The sequence below is a fragment of the Capsicum annuum genome, chromosome 3 (genome assembly GCF_002878395.1).
Source record: "Capsicum annuum cultivar UCD-10X-F1 chromosome 3, UCD10Xv1.1, whole genome shotgun sequence".
Taxonomy (NCBI): domain Eukaryota; kingdom Viridiplantae; phylum Streptophyta; class Magnoliopsida; order Solanales; family Solanaceae; genus Capsicum; species Capsicum annuum.
This window is the reverse complement of record NC_061113.1, coordinates 228,922,941-228,942,312: the sequence shown is the minus strand read 5'-3', so window position 1 is coordinate 228,942,312 and position 19,372 is coordinate 228,922,941. Positions and strand designations below refer to the sequence as shown.

Here is a 19,372-nt window from a genome sequence, read left to right as displayed (position 1 = left end):
TTTTTTCTTCCAAGTTTCTTGGAGAACATTCTTACAAAAGAATACTTAAAAGACAACCTCTGCAACACCCAAAAAAAAAAAAAACATTTCATACGTTAATTAGCCGACTTCAATTTAGCCATGTCTCAAACTATATTTCCAACAAAAATGCAATCTTGGACTCCAATCACGTCTGGTCATGTTAGCAAATTTCTCCCTCGTATTACTATGTTGCTTTGCTTTACTCTTAACGCCAACTCCCCCCACCCACCCACCCACCACCCCACCCCAGTCATCCTTATTCCCTTTCCTCTCTAAACTTGCATTCTAATCTATACATTCACACAATCTACATCTATATTTGCACTTCAATTTCACCCAAAAAAAAACCAAAAATGCTCCTAAATTAATTCCCGCACCACGTCAAATTTGACAAATGTTCACACATTTTACATTTTTTTAATTAATATATAAAATCATTTCCCCTCTCTCTCTCTCTCATAGACAGTTTTGGGAAAAATTGCTGGAACAGAGATCCCTTTTTCTTTTCAGCTAATCAGATCTTCTCCTCAATTTCACTCTACTTTTATCTTCTTCTTCCTCCTATTTATTCATTTTCTCTCTCTTTCCCGCTGTTGTGATTGTTTTCTACTTCAATTTTTCTCTCTCCTTTTCACTTGGGCTGAATTTTCTTTGTATTTTTTCACTTGGGTTGTGAACAATTTTTGCTGGGTTTAATTTGATTCAGTCAAAATTAGGGTTTCGAATTGATTGGTGAATTGGGAATTTGGGGAAGCTGTTGTTTGTTTGAGATGATAATAAAGAAGAGCTTGAAAACGGTAATGCCGAGTTTGAAACGGTGTCGTATGGCTGATTCGGGTGGTGATGATAACGAAGACTTTTCTAATAATAATCGGAAGAAGCGGAAGACTAGTAACAGTAGTAGTGGGTATTACCCTTTACACCTACTTGGTGAGGTTGCCGCCGGTATAATTCCATTTAATGGATATAATATTAAGAAAATTTTAGCCGCCGGAGGTAACGGCGGAGCTACGGCGGAGGTGGCGGAGGAGTCGTGGTGTACGGAGGTGTCGCGTTGTGCTGGTGAGGCGGAGGCGGACTCGAATTCGATGCCGAAACAGAGGAGTAATTCGGTGCAGGAGGCTGCACGGCCGCCACTGGTGAGGACTTCACGCGGACGCATTCAGGTACTTCCGTCTAGGTTTAATGATTCGGTTCTTGATAATTGGAAGAAAGAGAAGAGTAAAACTAGTGTTAAAGAATCTGCTTTGGACCCTGAATTTGATCCCTATAGCGAAAAGGCTAGCTCGAGAAATGCTAGACGTGAAATTGGAAGTAAGAAGCACCAATGTCGTGTGTTGTCGCCCAATGGAACAGTAGAAATTGGGTGTAATGGATCAAAGAGGAAGTACTCTACTTCCCGGAGTACATTAACATCGTTACATGAGCGATTGGGAGATGCAGAGGAGTTTGATGAAGCTATTGATGGAATGGTGAAGGTGGAGGGAGGGAGGAGAGCGAATAGGTTCGGTTATGAGGGTTTTAGTTCAGGTGATATAGTTTGGGCAATATCCGGGAGAAATTGTCCTGCTTGGCCGGCAATTGTACTTGATTCAGAAACGCAAGCTCCCCAACAAGTTCTAAATTATCGTGTTGCTGGAACATTATGTGTCATGTTCTTTGGCTACTCTGGAAATGGCACACAAAGGGTAAGACTTTTCTTTTGTGCATTATGCAGACTCCCACTATGCAAAAGTATCGAAGTGATAGAAGTATGAGGTCTGTTGTATCTACTAATGTGGCACGTTTTCTTGAGCAGGATTATGCATGGATTAGACGCGGAATGCTATTTCCATTTCTGGAACATGTAGACAGGTTTGTGACAGTTATATATGTTAGTGTGGTTTTAGTTTTTTGTATTGTCAGGGTGTGTGAAACGTTGCTTCGTTTAGGTTTCAGGGACAGACTGACTTGAATGACAGCACGCCTGCTGAATTTCGCTCTGCCATAGAAGAGGCATTTCTTGCTGAAAATGGCATTGTTGAGATGTTGATGGTCGAAATTAATGCAGCAGCTGGTAATCTAAATTATCTCCGGTCTCTTCCCCGAGGACTGTTTGAGTCCTCTGATTCAAATCACGACCAAGAGTGTAACTCTCCAAGCCAGACACGTTTCAAGGTGACTCATATTTCTTCCCTGCTTTTTGGTAGCATGCTACCATCAGGTCACCTCTAGTAAATTTTGTTCATTCTCATACTGCTCTGGTTGGAAAGATTCTGCTAAAATTTCATTCCAGTACTTCCCCTTACTCACATCCCCTAAAAACAGAAGAAAAAACAAATGTCTCAGTTTATAGGTTACTTCTGCAGTAAGTTTATCATGTGTGGAATGTCTGCGCAGGAACTGTCGAAGAAGAAAGAACTTGACTCTTGTGATGCTTGTGGATCAAGACTCTCGTCTAAGCCATCCAGGAAATTGAACGACTTAACTCTTAGGAGCCATCGTCTGTGTACTGCGTGTGCGGGGGTCTGTTACAACATCCAAATTATCTTTCTAGCTTTCTTTGGCTAAGTTTCATGGAAGTTCTAGATGTTGATGTCATAAATTGTAGTAATAATTTGCGACTTATATTCCAGCTAAAGAAGAGAAAGCATTATTGTGGCATATGCAAGAAGATTCGTAATCCCTCAGATAGTGGAACTTGGGTAAGAAATTTTCTATCTTTTGCTGGTCGTTTGTAATCACTTCTACTTCTTTCCATGAAATTAATCATGGTGATTTCTTCATAGAAGCAACTATAATTTCTTTGCTGGTTTAGGTACGTTGTGATGGTTGCAAAGTGTGGGTGCATGCTGAGTGTGACAAAATTTCCAGCAGAAGTTTAAAGGTATCTCAGTCTTGCTGAAATTTCTTCCCTTGCAGTATCGATGTTTTATTTACTTTTTTGGATGACGTGATCTTCTGTTTCGTATATTTCCAGGAGCTTAGCACCTCTGATTACTATTGTCCAGAATGCAGAGCAAGATTTAACTTTGAATTGTCAGACTCAGAAAACATGAATTCTAAGGCTAAGTAAGTATCAATCTGTTATGCTTAACTCGACAGCTTGTGGTTTGAACTGACGAGTTACTATTTCCTGGTTCAGAAACAACAAAAATGATTGTCAGCCAGTAGCATTGCCAGATAAGGTTTCTGTTATCTGCTCAGGAGTGGAAGGCATTTATTTCCCAAGGCTTCACCTGTAAGTGTACATGGGCATTTGTTATGTGCACTAGTTTTCAATCACTTGTCAGTGATTGGCTCTGTCTGATGCTGTGCATAAATTCTTTTAAGTTGTCCGACTGTTAAAGAATTTTACTTCCTGATTTTTTCGTGTAAGAGCTCTCATACTTCAAAATCTTACTCAAGTGGAGGTTCAGACACTTAGATGTTAACTTTTGGAAATTTAACTGATTAGTTCTGTCTTAACATTTGTCTTATTAAGATAATTTCTATCTAACCTTTGTGGAAAGCAAAACAGCAAACATGAATGGAAGTCTGTTAGGAAAGTTGATTTTATCAAGTTGCTTACATGTGATTTATCTGAGTGGACTTACGTCCTCTTCAAGGCAATTTCGAGCATTAAGAGATCAAGGATTTGCTTATCATTGACTCAGGCCATATAGTTTGGAATCATATTCTCCTTTCTTTTTTCCCAGGGTTGTTTGCAAGTGTGGATATTGTGGAGCACAAAAACAGGCACTTAGTGAATGGGAGCGGCACACAGGTTCTAAAATAAAAAACTGGAGGATCAGTGTCAGGGTCAAGGGTTCTATGCTACCTCTAGAACAATGGGTTTGTATTCTTCAATTGCTTGTGCTGCTTATGTTTTGAAATTGACTACTCATTGTTATTGGAAACTATCATACAATTTACATTACAGTTTACAGCTTTGCAAATTAGTTCATTAATAAGTTAAAGAGCAACGGGAGTGCCCAGTTTCTTCCTTTTATGTGCGGCATTGTAACAGTGTGTGGTGACTGCATTTATTTTCTAGAAATAAATATATTGAATGTTAAGGCGGGCAGACACTACTTGACTGTGTAGGCGAGGAAGTTAGATTTTCTTCAATAGTGGCAGGAAAAGATATAAGATGATGTCTCGAACTAATTGTGTTATATATTGAGTTCAGAATTGGGTAGTACATGATACTGTAACTCGGCAAACCAAATATGTATAAACATTCTGTTTACTTTTTTGCGTCTTAAGAAACTTTTTGCAAGAGTCGCATTGTGAAGCTTATCACATCAAAGTAGCTGAATGAATAATTTTCAAGTGAAGACGAAACTGATTAAGTGTTGCATATTTGAAATGCTAACGTGAAAGAAAAAGCATGCTCCTAACAGTCAAATAGAAGACTTGATCTTTTCTCCCGCTCCATTTTCTCCTTTCCTATTCTTTCTTTTGTTGGGGATGACATCACTTAGACAGCCTGATGACAACAGCAGGATAATTCCTTTTCAATGAGAACAACCAAGTAAAATTAAGATATGCCTTTACATTTTTTTTTTTTTTGGGGGGGGGGGGGGGCAAAGGGAAAGAATGCTCTCATTGTTTACATGACATGGGTTCATTCTCAGATTGTTTTATGTGAAGCCACAGTTCAGTTATATCACTTTTCTCCCCTATGCTAGTCTATTCTAGTTAATTGCATGCCTTGCCGAAATTATATTTTAGGTGGACCACACACTACTTTTTACATTCTTTAGCTCATTCTTATTATTATGCTGTATCCGTAATATAGTCTTTTGATTTTCCATTAGAAATGAAGTAAGACAGAAAACATCTTGTTTTGCTACACAGATGCTGGAAATGGCTGAGTATCATGCACAGAATGTTGTTTCTACCAAACCGGCTAAACGTCCTCCTTTGAAAGTACGGAGACAAAAGCTGCTTAGCTTTCTCCAAGGTATATGCTTTGCTTGGATTTTACTTGTTTTGCCAGAGACATCCACATCTATGCATCATAGACACTAAAATGTGCATTGTGCCATCATAAGAGATGATATGTGTTTAGACCAGGATACACCTTGCATATTATGTTTTAATCATCTTGTCACTATGCGACAACTAATGTTGTCCTCAATAGTGTCTCAGCAAATTCTTTCTTTTTCCTCCCACCCTTTTTTGTGGTCTTAAATCATATCATTGGAGAAGAATTTTTAGTTTTTTTAAGGATGAATTTGGCTTTACAAGAGGAAGGGGAAGGGTAGATCTAACATCTATATCAAGAAGACGATCCTATAACTGTACAAACTTTTAATATAATAATAACATAAAACAATAGATGTCCATATAAATGTTCATGCTCGTGAATTGAAGTTAGGTTGTGTATGAACTTGAACTAGGGATCAGAAAATAAAAATGTTACTTTAAATATTTGAAACCATCATCCATGCTTGTCAGTTGTCACTCCTCCCTCTCTTTGTTCCAATTAAGTTACAATGCCATGAATTCGCCTAAATATTTAGTCACTACCTCGTAACCACTTCTTTTTCTCAAAATAATAATTTAGAGAAGCTTAAATAACCGAATCCCGTATAACCTCATTTGTATTTTTCTATTTGGATCTGAATCCTAATTATTAAGTTGGAGGTATCTGACATCTGCATCCATACCTTGACTACACTTGACTACATGTGCTGCTTTATAACTAAGACTCTGATCAGTTGACAGTTGTTGTTGTCTAATGATACAGAAAAATATGAACCTGTTTATGCAAAGTGGACCACAGAAAGGTGTGCAGTATGTCGGTGGGTTGAAGATTGGGATTACAACAAAATTATTATATGCATTAGGTATGGCCAAATTTCAAAAGCTTATCTCTGCGGGGAGATTAGTGGAAAATTTTCATATATATTCAATTTTTAGAGATACTATTCGTTTTTATCTGATTTGACGACTAATTTCTTGATACTGTTCATTGTAAAAGATTTTGATTTGAAATAGGATATGTGATTGGCTAGATTTCATTATATTTTTTGGTTTGTTTCTCAAGTAATTTCATGATTCCTTGTAGATTTCCTTGCAAAGGTTGTTTAATCTTAAGATGATATTCCAATTTTTTTCTTAAAAACAATGGTACTGAAATTCTATTTTCCATCAGGTGTCAAATTGCTGTTCATCAAGAATGCTATGGAGCAAGAAATGTTCGTGATTTCACTTCATGGGTCTGCAGATCTTGCGAGACTCCTGAGATTGAACGGGAGTGTTGTCTTTGTCCTGTGAAAGGCACGTCACTAGTTACTAACCTTTTTCATTAATTGTAGTGATGTTGGAATTCAGCCTAACTGTTCTCAAACCCATATCCTTTCACCTGCTATCACTAACCTTAGAGTGTTGATTAATTTAGGAGGTGCTTTGAAGCCCACAGATATAAAGCAATTGTGGGTTCATATTACCTGTGCTTGGTTCCAACCTGAAGTTTGTTTTGCTAGTGATGAGACAATGGAGCCTGCGGTTGGAATTTTGAGAATCCCTTCAAATTCTTTTGTGAAGGTAAGTTATTTGTTTTTGGAAATGTTGTTCTACTTTGTGGTGTAAATTCGGTGATCTCACTTCATTGTTATCTCCAAAAGAAAATGGCTTGAGTCACGCAGAAAACATTGTGTTATGACACATTAGCATGTAACATTCTTTAACAAAAGAAAAAGAAAAGGACATAAAAAAATTTGAAAATGTTGTCTCGATTTTTCCTCACCTTAATTCAGAACTGAAATGGTTCAAGTCAAAATGTAAAATGAGTTCAGAACCCTACATCTTTCTTTTGCGTTCATTTTACTTTTTGTAATAGAAAATGATGGAACGTTTCTGTAGCAATGTTTGTTTATCATCCATGCTAAATCTAACATTATCTGTACTGATGATTTAGGTGCCAGGTTTCTTTCTCAAATTTAAAGGATATAATATTCTATTTTAAATATTATTGATCCAGACCAATGGACATGATGAGTGTAACAATATCTTATTAGAGTGGCAAACATTGTAATATATTTTAGACTTTAGAGTGGAAAGAACTCCTCACCAAATTACTTGCTTGATGTATATTACCAAATGTACAATTATAAGACTTTTGCTTTGCCATGAAGTCATCTATAATGTAATATGTTAATAGCTTGGTGTTATTGTTCCACTTAATATAGGTGTTCTACAGATCTGAGTCTCGAATCAAAATGGGAAAACATCATTTACTTGTAAGAACTCTGCTATTGAATCTGAAGTGACCGTTGTTTTGTAAATTTCAGATATGTGTGATCTGCAAACAAATTCATGGTTCCTGCACACAATGTTGCAAGTGCTCAACTTATTACCATGCTATGTGCGCATCAAGGGCTGGGTATCGCATGGAGGTGAGATTACTTATCTAGTTAATCTGTCATTAGCACTGCCTCATTGGTTTAGGTGCTAAATGTAAGAGGTACTTTCCAGAGTATGTAACTTCCCTTAGTTTCAGAGCCTACATTCGTTTTAGCACCCACTGAAAGGAAATGGGGTTATCCAACGCGTGCATAAAATATTTATAACATGTGTTGTTGTAACTGTTTAATCATCATTTGGGTCACAAGCAAGTATACGTGCAGATCTTTTTCCTTGTTTCTCATTAGTACATCCCTTCTTTTGGCGGTTTGATTTTCTATTTCAACAAGTTATTCTAATGCTTTGACTGCCAGCTCATTTGGGTACTGTTACACCTACAATGTAAATCTTTGACATGATGACTAATTAATTTTGTGTTGTTTAGTGAATGCATTCAACATTTTTAGCTATATTTGGCCCTATCCTTTTACTTTTGTCATTCGCTCCTGGATGATAATACTTTGCAAACTGCAGCTGCACTGCTTGGAGAAAAATGGGAAACAGGTTACAAGAATGGTTTCATATTGTGCCTACCACAGGTACTGCGATCAAAGATTAGAATTTTATGTTATTTTTTCACTTTATTTACCAGTTTTTTTTTAAAAAGAAGATTAGATAAGGAGAATGATGGAAGAGAGAAAAATTCATTTATGTGAACTGCTTCTGTCAAGATAACGGATACTTGATTATTCAAGCTATGACATTTAATGGAAGTTTCAAGTCTAACGGCTTCGTGGTTTTACAGGGCTCCTAATCCGGATACTGTTCTTATCATTCAGACTCCCAAAGGAGTATTCTCTGCAAGAAGCCTTCTTCAAAACAATAAGCGCACAGGTTCTCGTCTAATTTCAACAAGCAGACTAAAACTTGAGGAAGCTCCGGCAGCAGAGATAGAAGAGATTGAGCCATTCTCTGCTGCAAGATGTCGTGTTTATAATCGATTGCGTGATAAGGTACCATACCATGTCAATGTAATGTGTGATTGGTTCTGCCAAGTTCTATTACTTTACTTGTGAAGGACATGAAAGATTTATGTTTTATTTAGCTAGCTGAGTCTTTATGACGCTAGGCAACTGAAAAACATTGTTGTCTTTTGGCTTTTGAACTGTTTAAACTCTTCATAGTGAATTCATTATTAGCGCCCATTTGCGCTAGACGGTAGAGAGATACAAGAACTAACTTTCTTGTGAATTTCTATCTACAATTTGCTTATCTGTTAACACTTCATATCTTCCCATTGTTTGTTCTATTTATAAGTCCAATAACCATATAGACTTAAGTTACTTGCTCTTCGCTTTCAGTGCCGTGTCGACACAACACGGGTGTGGGTGTGAGTATGGGATACGTACTTGATCTGGTCAACCGGTTTTGGTACTTTGATCAAAATTGACAGGGAAAGTCCGGACAGATTCAATATTTTCTGTTATCAAAACAAAAGCTAAGGTGAAATTGAAGAAAATGGAATAGATCTTGTATATAGGAATTTGTATATAGGAATTTTCTATGTTACTGCTTTTTCGTTAATCTCCTTTCAGGATTCTCCTCTTGATCAATATTTTCTCCTCAAGCTTTCCTCAGGATATCTCATAATTTAGGTTCTATACCTCTATTTTTAGATATTTGAATTATTTTTAGCCGAATCCCCCCATCCGTGTCCATACCTGGATCCATATCTCCGAATCTTCAAATTGAGATCACGAAGGATTTGACCTCTAAATCCGCACCCGTATTGGACACCCGCACCCGAGTTTGAGCAACATAGACCATAGTTTCTTTTGATCATGCTCTTTAACTACCTTGAATTTTCTAGTTGCCAAGTGTTATCAAAAGCAAAATGTGCAAGTGCAAATAAAGGTTGGCTTTAATGAAAAAACGTGCAAATGGAAACAAAAATATAAGTACATTTATTTTGTCTAAGATTAACAATCATATGCATGAATAGCACGTATATGGACAATGAAATTGAAAAGAAAATTGCTATAAAGTGAAATATCAATTGTTTAGTGTAGCCTTTTCAGAAAACACTTATTGGCAGAAAGGTATGTCTTAAAACCTTATGACGATATTAAAGGGCACATTAAGCGAGGCAAAGTGCTCAACATGTTTTGAGCCTCGCTTCAGGTCTTAAGCGCGCCTTTGACAACATAACTTGATGCTCCTGGTATTGATAAGTCATGTTTCTTCATATGTTATGTTTGCGGATTAACTGGAGTTTGCTATGTTGTATGGAGTAGAGTGTTGGCCAGTTAAGAACTCCCACATCCAAAAGTTGAAGGTGAAGGAAATGAGGATGTTGTGATGGATGTGTGGACTTAGCAGGAGAGATACGATTAGAAATGAGATTATTCAGAAGAAGGTGGGAGTGGCTTCGGTGGAGGACAAGATGCGGGAAGTGAGGTTGCGGTGGTTCGGGCATGTGACGAGGAGGTGCACGGATGCTCCAGTACGGAGGTGTGAGAGGCTGGCTATGGATTGTTTTAGGTAGGGTAGAGGTAGGTCGAAGAAATATTGGAGAGAGGTGATTAGACATAGTATGGAGCAGTTACAATGTACGGAGGACATGACCCTTGCTAGGAAGGTATGGAGGACTCGGATTAGGGTAGAGGGTTAGTGGGTAGGAGTTCGGCTGTAATAGAAGTGATGAGTGCTTGGTTTGTATTTGTGCCTGGAGTTTCTTGTTCGTGGTGTTTCGGTGAGGTATATGATTTTGAATAGATAGTTTATAGTATTACCTTGTGGGTATCTTGTTTTCTTTATTATCTAACAGTGTGTTATAGTTTTGTTGTGTGCTTTTATATTGTTTTGTTTGTTATACTGTTATCTGTCATGAGTCGGGGGTCTATTGGAAACAACCCCTCTCTACTTCTTCTGTGGTAGTGGTATGGCCTGCGTGCACTTTACCCTCCACAGACCCCACTTTGTGGGAATACACTGGGTATGTTGTTGTTGTTGTTGTATTCACATAACTGCCTTCCGATTGCAAAATTTTAATTTGCTGGTTTTCTGCATTTAATCATCCTTAAGGGTTGCCAGGTGAATCTCCTTGTTATTGCTTGTCAGGGAACAGGAGAAACTGCCATTGCCCACCACGTGAGGGGACCCTGTCACCATTCGTCAAGTTCAATACGAAGTTTGAACATTGTTAAAGTAATTTCTTCAGCCCTTCCTCCCTCCCTTCCATATTCTTCCCGACTTACTGTGTAAAGTGATGTTCTCCTGTCACTTCTCTTAGCTTCTATGGTGATTTTGAATGTTATTCCTAATCTTACCTTTTTAACAGGAAGTCAAGGGATCCAAATCATTTTCTACCTTTAGGGAACGGCTTCGTGAATTACAGGCATTCTTTTAACACCACTGTTCATTCAAGTTGACAGTTTTTCAGTAAAACATTAACTTTTACATCTTATTTTTGCAATTGCAGAGAACAGAAAATGATCGTGTTTGCTTTGGTAGATCTGGGATACACAGATGGGGTCTCTTTGCTCGTATAAATATCCCAGAAGGAGAGATGGTATATAAATCTTTTTCAGTTGTTACTGGTTACCGCTAGTCAGTACTTTGATCATATTAGGAAAAGAAAAAAGATGGCAGTCCGAGTAATCGCATGAAAATGGAGTGTTATTATCTTTTCATACCGAGGAGCTTTTCTCAATAGTCAATGATTTTTGTGTCATAACCTGTGAACATTTCCAATGAGATGTAGTTCTTCCTTGCTTCGAGTGTGCTACATGATCATCTTGTTGTGTCAAGAATCACCATCAACCACAAGAACATACCCAGTGTAATCCCAGAAGTGGGGTCTGTGGAGGGTAGTGTGTACCTCCTTACCCCTACCTTGTGAGGTAGAGAGGCGATTTCTAATAGAACCTCAGCTCAAGTAAAACTATTACAAAGCACTTAAAAAAAGGAAAACCATGAGAGAGAAGAAGCCAAGACAAAATGCTAAACAAAGCATACTAAAAAGTGACACTACAACAGATAATGCGATGTTCAAAGTGCACATATTTCTAATTGCTTCAGCATCAAATCTAGAAATCACTTAGTAGAGCATACGTTTACTTGTTTCAGGTTCTCGAGTATCGTGGTGAGCAGGTCAGACGCAGTGTTGCAGATTTGAGGGAGGCACAGTATCGTATTGAGGGAAAAGATTGCTATGTAGGTTCTTTTCACTCCTTCCTTTGCTCTCCAATCTGCTGTTGTCATTAGCACCAATTAATATCACTGAATCATCTTGTGCAGCTATTTAAGATTAGTGAAGAAGTTGTGGTGGATGCCACTGATAAGGGAAACATTGCACGTTTAATAAACCATTCAGTAAGTATCACTTATCTTTCATTGTACCTGACGCTTCTCTTCATCTGTGGAATCAAACCAGAATTATATGTTTGATATTTGATGGTGCTTTTCCCTTCTGTCCTGCTTTGTAGATTCTTGATAATTCCTAGTCAAGAAACTTGAGAACGTGATCTTGTATTCCTTGTTCTTTTCGTGTGTGACCTTTTTGCTGCTGATTGCTATCAACGCCTGCAAATGAAAAGGAAAGGCTAGAATTAGGTAAAAGTAAATAAAATACACCGTTGTAATTCGTCTTCTAAAACTGAAGGAGATCATTTTTCAATCCCATGATTTGGTTAATATTAATGATATTGATCTCACTGATGGTTTAGCAGGGAAAAAAATTGAGTAACAATCATATTCCACAAGATCATAATAGAATGTGTAAGCTTGTTTATAATCTGAATCTAATATCAGTGAAGATTTGCCTGACGGGATCTTGGATCAAACTAAATGTGCTTAAATATATTCCTAACTTGATAAATATGTTTCAATATACAGCAAATATATTTCTTTAGACCTGGCAATGCTAGAATTATTTGCCCCTTCCAAGCCATATTTTTTCTATAATTAATCTGTGATCAGCAAATTTAGTAAGTCAATGGATGCGATTTTTTCATTATCAAGTTACCTTTATCGATGATGCCTCTTACCGACTCTTATCGTGGTTTTGCTTTGTTATTTTCATAGTGCATGCCAAACTGCTATGCACGGATCATGAGTGTAGGAGGTGATGAGAGTCGGATTGTACTTATCGCCAAGGCAAACGTGGCTGCTGGTGATGAATTAACGTATTTATCTCTTCCCATCTCTCTCTCTCTCTCACACACACACACACAGACGCGCACAAATTAATGCCTACACATTGGTAACTCCGCCGCTGATATATTTTATTTGGCTGCAATAACTGACAGGTATGATTACTTGTTCGATCCAGACGAATGTGAGGATTTCAAGGTTCCTTGCCTGTGTAAAGCTCCAAATTGCAGAAAGTTCATGAATTAGGTTTCGAAACTTCCATAAATTTTTTGCCTCCACAAGGAGATTCTAACCATTATGCGCTCTGCTCTGCTACTGCTACTGCTACCTGACCTTACAGCTTGCTAATTAGTGAATCTAGAGAATATATGTAACTTTTAGTGTTACTTTTCTTCTAGGGGTGCTTCTTTCCATAGATAAATTTGGGTAAATAATATTGGCGAAAGTTGGGTATAGATTCAGACAAGGCAGATTTTTCTTTTTCTTCCTCCTCCTGCCGTTTCCAAATGTAAACCCCTACTCTCTCTATTTTGTAGTTGAGTAACAAAAATTTGAAACAAAGTGAAAAAAAAGAAGACAAGATGCAAGCAAATCCTCTTTTATTTTCTTGACTTTGCCATCTTCACTCTGCACCCCCCCCCCCCCCCCCCCCTCCCCAACCCAATCCCTCCCTTCCCCTCCAAAAGAAAAGGAGTTGGGTATATCGCTTAGTGGTCAAACAAGAAAAGTTACAAGTTACTGCATCGAGAGTGTCACACAGTGGTCAAACAAGAAACGTTAAAAGTTACTGCATCGGAAGTGTTGCATAGTGGTAAAACAAGAAAGTTACAAGTTACTTCATTGAGAATGCCGCTTAGTGGTCAATGAAGATGAATGAAAAGCGCAGAAATTCAATCAAAGATTAAAAAAAATAAAAATCACTAGCATAGTTACGTTGTGTCTCTATGTGGAATACATGTTACTGGATCGAGAATGTCGCTTAGTAGTCAATGAAGATGGACGAGAAGCATGGAAATTCAAGCAAAGGTTAAAACGGAAAAAGAATCATAAGCAAAGTTACTTTATACCTATATCATAAAATAGTCTGACTCGTAGACAAGTTGATCTAGACTTGTCAAATAAGGACTTACCACAACATGGATGCGATGGGGGTGGGGTTGCAACAGGAATAGCAAAAACTTCATACCTGACGTACATTTTCAAAATGATCAATGGAGTGATTTGTTGTGGGTTGTGCCACAGCCATATCAGCAGTTGCCAATTTCATATGAAAAGGGTTTAGTTCTGCAACTTGGCTGCCTGTCGGCTAGTTAGCCCAACCTTTTTTTTTTTTTTAATTTTTTTTTTATGACTGTGATGTGTGGGTCTGCTTTCGAGCACCTTGACTAAATTTATCAGATATCTGTCACCTCTCAAGAACAGATAGCAGGTAATTTTGTTCACCAAAACTACGACAGATAGTAAGAATCACTTATTTGAAACTCCAACTGAAATCCACTAGTTAGCCTAACCTTCTTATCTTCCCAAGTGGTTTCCACTTTCTCCTAGGATGTTTGTGCACGTCAGCAATTTTCTCTAGATCGGATGAACAGATATTGTGATGAAAGGAAAAACGTTTTTGGATGTAACAAGAGATCAGGCTAAATGAAATTTTGTTAATTGTGCTTCTTATATGGTGTGTATATATATATATATTTATGTGTACATAATTTGACATTTATTTATTTTGATTCTCAAATTAATGTGATGATTGGGCTTGTGAAATTGCAATTTTAGTCCCTTGTCTATCTGCAAATGAACAAATTCGCGCTTCTTCGTTTTCCTAAGCCTAGTTTAGGCCGTCCACACTCTACAGTGTGGGATAAACATTCTCTTTGATTGGAACATTAAAATGACTTTATAACCAAGAGAAAACGAGAAAAATGATTACATAGACCCTTCCAAGTCTTTAATTAAAAAATAGGAGATAAGGGAGTCCCTCAATATCCCCATGTTAAAAAAATAAAGTCACTTGAACAACTGGAACAGTTGTTCGACAACTAAATTAGTTATCTCAATAACTTCACACAGTTGTCGAACAACTTCGCACAATTGTTAAACAACTATCAAAGTTGTTCTACAACTTTGCAAAGTTGTTGGAACGAAAATATTTAAAGAAAAAATTGAAAAATTTTTTATCCCTTTAACCTATTTTTTAAAACTTGAAGGACCCTCACTTAATTGGAAAACTTGTTTGTCCCTTTTAATCCAAAGTCCTAGAGAAAACTACCAACGTGGGTTGTGGTGCAGTGGTGGGACTGCTCCATCGTTAACTAGAGATCTCGGATTCGAGCTCTGGTATGGAGAAAATTTTGTTGGGAGCGCTATCCCCTTAATGGGCCCGGCAACGCGCGATCCGAATTATTAAGTCTTCAATATGAATACCGAACATCGAATGTGAAACCAAAAAAAACAAGAGAAAACTGTCATATCCTTAGGTTTATTTGAATCCTCAAAATCTAATATATTTAATTTCCATAAACTAGTCAGAAAACTTGCCTTGCTGGAAATCAAATAACTGATAGCAATATTATACTAGTATCAGTTACGTAGTTACTAAATTTCAAATCAAGCAACATGAGATTAATTTTATATATAAATAAATAATTTACTCTAATTAGCTATAAAAAAAATATTCACGCTGTTTCAATTTGTTTGAACTATTTTCTTTTGGTAAGTATGAGAAAAAAAGGAATGTTCTTTCCTTTTTATCTTTTAAGCAATTCTTTACTTTCAACTCTCTAAATAGTATGTTTAAACAATCACAAGATTAAGCAATTCTTTACTTCCAACTCTCCAAATAGTATGTTTAAACAATCACAAGATTAACACTTTGTTTGGATGGTGATTTGTCATGATTTCATGTTTTACGGTATTGTATGGTATGATATCATTTTATACAGTATAGTATAATATAATATTTGGATGAACTGTATCGTTCACCGTTATTTAATAGCAATTTTATTGTTTGGTTTGACGGTATAAAACTGTATCGTAATTGATAATTTACTAAAATGTCCTTAATTATTATAAATGTTAAATTTTTTAATGATTATTAATAAAATAACTTTCTTCCTGCAAATTTGTAACAAATTATGCCATGTAAATATATAAAGTTGTTAAATTCATGTAAACTCTAACAAAATCAATAAAGAGTAGATCAAACTAAACGTAATCGGATTCACTTCGTATAACAAATTTTATTTTCTTTTGGTGTTTTGAGATGTGACCATCAACGGCAAATATAAAGTTTGAATGCATATTTTATGTATGCTACGGATATGTTCGGTGTGAAAGCCAAAAGAAAATTTCCAGAAAAATAAATTATTTCTTACTTATTTTCTTGTATTCATTACACAAACAAAAAAAAATCTAAAAGCATTGTATATATTTAACACAAAACAATTAGAATGAATAGGATAAGGGGTGGGATAAAAAATATTATGTTTTTTTTTAAAAAAAAATTGAGAATGGGAGTAGTGGAGTATAGTGTTATAAGGCGCTCGCCAATGGCGAATGGCGAGGCAAGGCAAAGTCACCCCCAGCCTTCATGGCGCTGCGACATCCAAAAGGCGACGCCTATCGATAAAGGCGGCATAGCGAGGCGGCGATAAAGGCGACAATCGCGTCGCCTTATTAGTTTTTTTAAAAACTTTAGAGTTTTAGGTATAAAAGGTAATTTTAGGGCTTATTTTTCTATTTTGGCTCTACCATGTTACACGTTTGGTACTGCGACTCCGACCCTAAGGTAAGTCACAAGTTCGACTTCGACTCCGACGACATCTACAACGACTCCTGCTACTAGAGGCGGATCTAGGATTTGAAAGCTCTGGGTGCCACCTTGTTTTGAACAATAGCATATACTCCGTACAATATTTTAGGATAGTGGAATCAATATTCACAAAGTAAACTATAATTATATATATCAACAAAAGATGGTACAATATAAAGTCTTACCTAGTTGGTATAAGTATTATGTTAGAAGAGGTCTAGGGTTCTATTCTTCATAGCCACAATTTATTTTTTAAGAGAAAGCAGAAAGTATAGTTATAAAAAACTAAAAACATAGGTGGGTTTAACCTCATGAATTGGCCAACCCCAGTGTACGAGTCATTTCACCTAATTGTATCCTATCCAGAGACCATAAATTCATGAATTGACTAACCCCAGTTGTAAGACCCCGCAAAGTTCTCTCGTAGCCCGAGCCTTAGAGCGTGTCAAGAGAAGTGTAATTCTGGCCCTAAAAGATTGAGAAGAGACTTCCCAAGTGATTGGTGTTTAATTCATATAGAATTTTCTTAAATTTGACTTTTTGTCATGTAGAGAATTGAATTAGCTTTCCAACGATATCAATTTCGTCCAAATCCGACATCGGGGTGAGAAGTTATGGCCGTTTTACTAAGAGTTGTCGGAACCGCCCAGGTGCGACGGACGATCCGACAGACCTTCGCAACCAAGGCAGTAACTCTCTTTCCTGGCCCAAGTGCGACAGCCAGGACGACGGACCGTCAATGCTGCGACGGACGGACCGTCGCTGAGACCGTTGCCACTGAGGCAGTATGGTTTCATCCTGGCCAACATGCGACGGATGATCCGATGGACCGTCAAGGCTGCAACGGACCGTCGCTTCGACCGTCACATCGAGTTAGTGTTTTTTTTTTTCGATTGGCGTGCGACGATCCGATGGACTATCAGGCTAGCGACGGACCGTCGCTTCAACCGTCGCAGCCCCCGTTCAGTATTTTTAACTCGCTTTTTTTAAAGGAATTTTCGGTCTTTCCACTCTTTTATACCCTGATATATTCCAAACGAAGCAAATGACTTCATTCATCATCCAAAACACAAGAGAGCTAGGGTTTCTCCCTCAAGATCAAATCTAAAACTCTTATCCAAGAAATCCAAGAACTCACCATAGATTCTACAAATTGAGTTGAGATTTAAGTTCCCCAAGTTCAAGGGTTGCAAGAACCCTCTCTCAAGAGTAAGAAGAAGAGTTTGAAGCAAGCTTGTTCATCTAATTTCATCATCTAAGGTATGTGGGGTTTTGAACATGGGTAATCCTTTCACCCTTGTGCCCAAAGACTTATTTAAATTACAATTTTCTACATCTCATGAGATTTTACATGAAATTGAATTAGGGTTTTTCACCCATTGTTATTGGTTGCAAGTAATGGTGTCAAACGGGCCAGGCCGGGCCAACCCGGAACCGGCCCTTCCATTTTAACTGGGTTGAGGGCCGGTTAAGGGCCGGTTTTGATGTTAGCCGGGCCGGGCCGGGTCAAACAGTAAAAAAATTAAAATCCACCCTAACCCGGCCCACCTAACCCAACCCGGTCAAACCCATCAAAACCTGGTCAAACCCGATTAAAAACCGGTCAAACCCGTTTAAAAAATAAATAAAAAATCCAATATACACTATATACACTCCAATATACAATATATATTTTTAAAAAAATATATAAACAATTACACATATAGACGTACCATTCAATATATAATTATATATGACTATACGTACTACTTTAAATAAAACATATGCTATAATAGTATGATATATATATACACACTACAATATATATATATATATATATATATATATATATATATATATATATATATATACTAATTTATAAAACATATACACATGTATACGTTAAATATATACTACTTTAGAAGATATATACACATATATATGCACCATTCAATATATATGTACTACTTTAAATAAAATATATACTACAATATACATATATATATATACAACAATATGTATATATATATAGCTACATACTAATTTATAAAACATATACACTTGTATACTTTAAATATATACTACTTTAGAAGATATATACACATATATACGCACCATTCAATATATATGTACTACTTTAAAAAAAGTATAAACTACAATATATATACTAATTTATAAAACATAAATTAATGTATACGTTAATTATACATGCCTATAGAAGATCTATTCACATATATACACTCTATTATATGTATATGTAATACTTTAAATCAAATATACTATAATATATATACATTACAATATATATTTGTATAGTTATATACTAATTTATGAAACATATACACATGTATACGTTAAATATACACGTCTATAGAAGATCTATTCACATATATACACTCTATTCTATGTATATGTAATACTTGAAATGAGATATACTACAATATATATACATTACAATATATATTTGTATAGTTATATACTAATTTATAAAATATATACACATGTATACGTTAAATATACACGTCTATAGAGGATCTATTCACATATATACACTCTATTCTATGTATATGTAATACTTTAAATGAAATATACTATAATATATATACATTACAATATATATTTGTATAGTTATATACTAATTTATGAAACGTATACACATGTATACGTTAAATATACACGTCTATAGAAGATCTATTCACATATATACACTCTATTCTATGTATTCGCACCATTCAATGTATATATACTACTACTTATAAAATATACTACATTATATATACATTACAATATATATAGATATACTTATATACTAATTTATAAAACATATACACAGGTATATGTTAAATATACACTTCTATATAAGATATATACACATGTATACGCACCATTCAATGTATATATACTACTACTTATAAAATATACTACATTATATATATATTACAATATATATAGATATACTTATATACTAATTTATAAAACATATACACATGTATACGTTAAATATACACTTCTATAGAAGATATATGCACAAATATACAAAACATATGCTACTTAATATAATAAATTAATAATATTTGGTAGTAAATTAATAAT

At 36.0% G+C, this 19,372-nt stretch overlaps 1 protein-coding gene and 1 long non-coding RNA gene across 6 annotated transcripts; one reads left to right on the top strand and one right to left on the bottom strand.

Annotated features, from left to right (window-relative positions):
• The first annotated feature begins 74 nt into the window (after positions 1–74).
• Positions 75–13,100, top strand: LOC107863129 (histone-lysine N-methyltransferase ATX4). Of its 3 annotated transcripts, none has more exons than XM_016708927.2 (23): positions 75–1,709; positions 1,820–1,875; positions 1,953–2,178; positions 2,401–2,526; positions 2,637–2,705; positions 2,819–2,887; positions 2,981–3,072; positions 3,146–3,241; positions 3,699–3,834; positions 4,843–4,948; positions 5,738–5,837; positions 6,146–6,270; positions 6,392–6,537; positions 7,284–7,388; positions 7,870–7,934; positions 8,141–8,348; positions 10,456–10,542; positions 10,676–10,732; positions 10,817–10,906; positions 11,464–11,550; positions 11,635–11,709; positions 12,421–12,521; positions 12,645–13,100. In XM_016708927.2, exons 1-23 carry the CDS (start codon positions 792–794, stop codon positions 12,733–12,735), a joined length of 3,231 nt encoding a protein of 1,076 aa, XP_016564413.1. In that variant the 5' UTR covers positions 75–791; the 3' UTR covers positions 12,736–13,100. The 3 variants fall into 3 exon arrangements, with proteins under 3 accessions (XP_016564413.1, XP_047265383.1, XP_047265384.1); XM_047409427.1 differs by having other exon boundaries at positions 10,429–10,542; XM_047409428.1 differs by lacking the exons at positions 12,421–12,521; positions 12,645–13,100 and adding an exon at positions 11,823–11,964 and having other exon boundaries at positions 10,429–10,542.
• On the bottom strand, positions 11,318–14,240 carry LOC107863130. 3 transcript variants are annotated; one of them, XR_001672095.2, is made up of 3 exons: positions 13,676–14,240; positions 11,737–11,919; positions 11,318–11,588 (listed from the first exon to the last, which is right to left on the bottom strand). It is a non-coding gene; the product is annotated as an uncharacterized LOC107863130 (long non-coding RNA). The 3 variants fall into 3 exon arrangements; XR_001672094.2 differs by having other exon boundaries at positions 11,318–11,585; positions 13,676–14,239; XR_007053671.1 differs by having other exon boundaries at positions 13,685–14,235.
• Between the last annotated feature and the right edge of the window lie 5,132 nt (positions 14,241–19,372).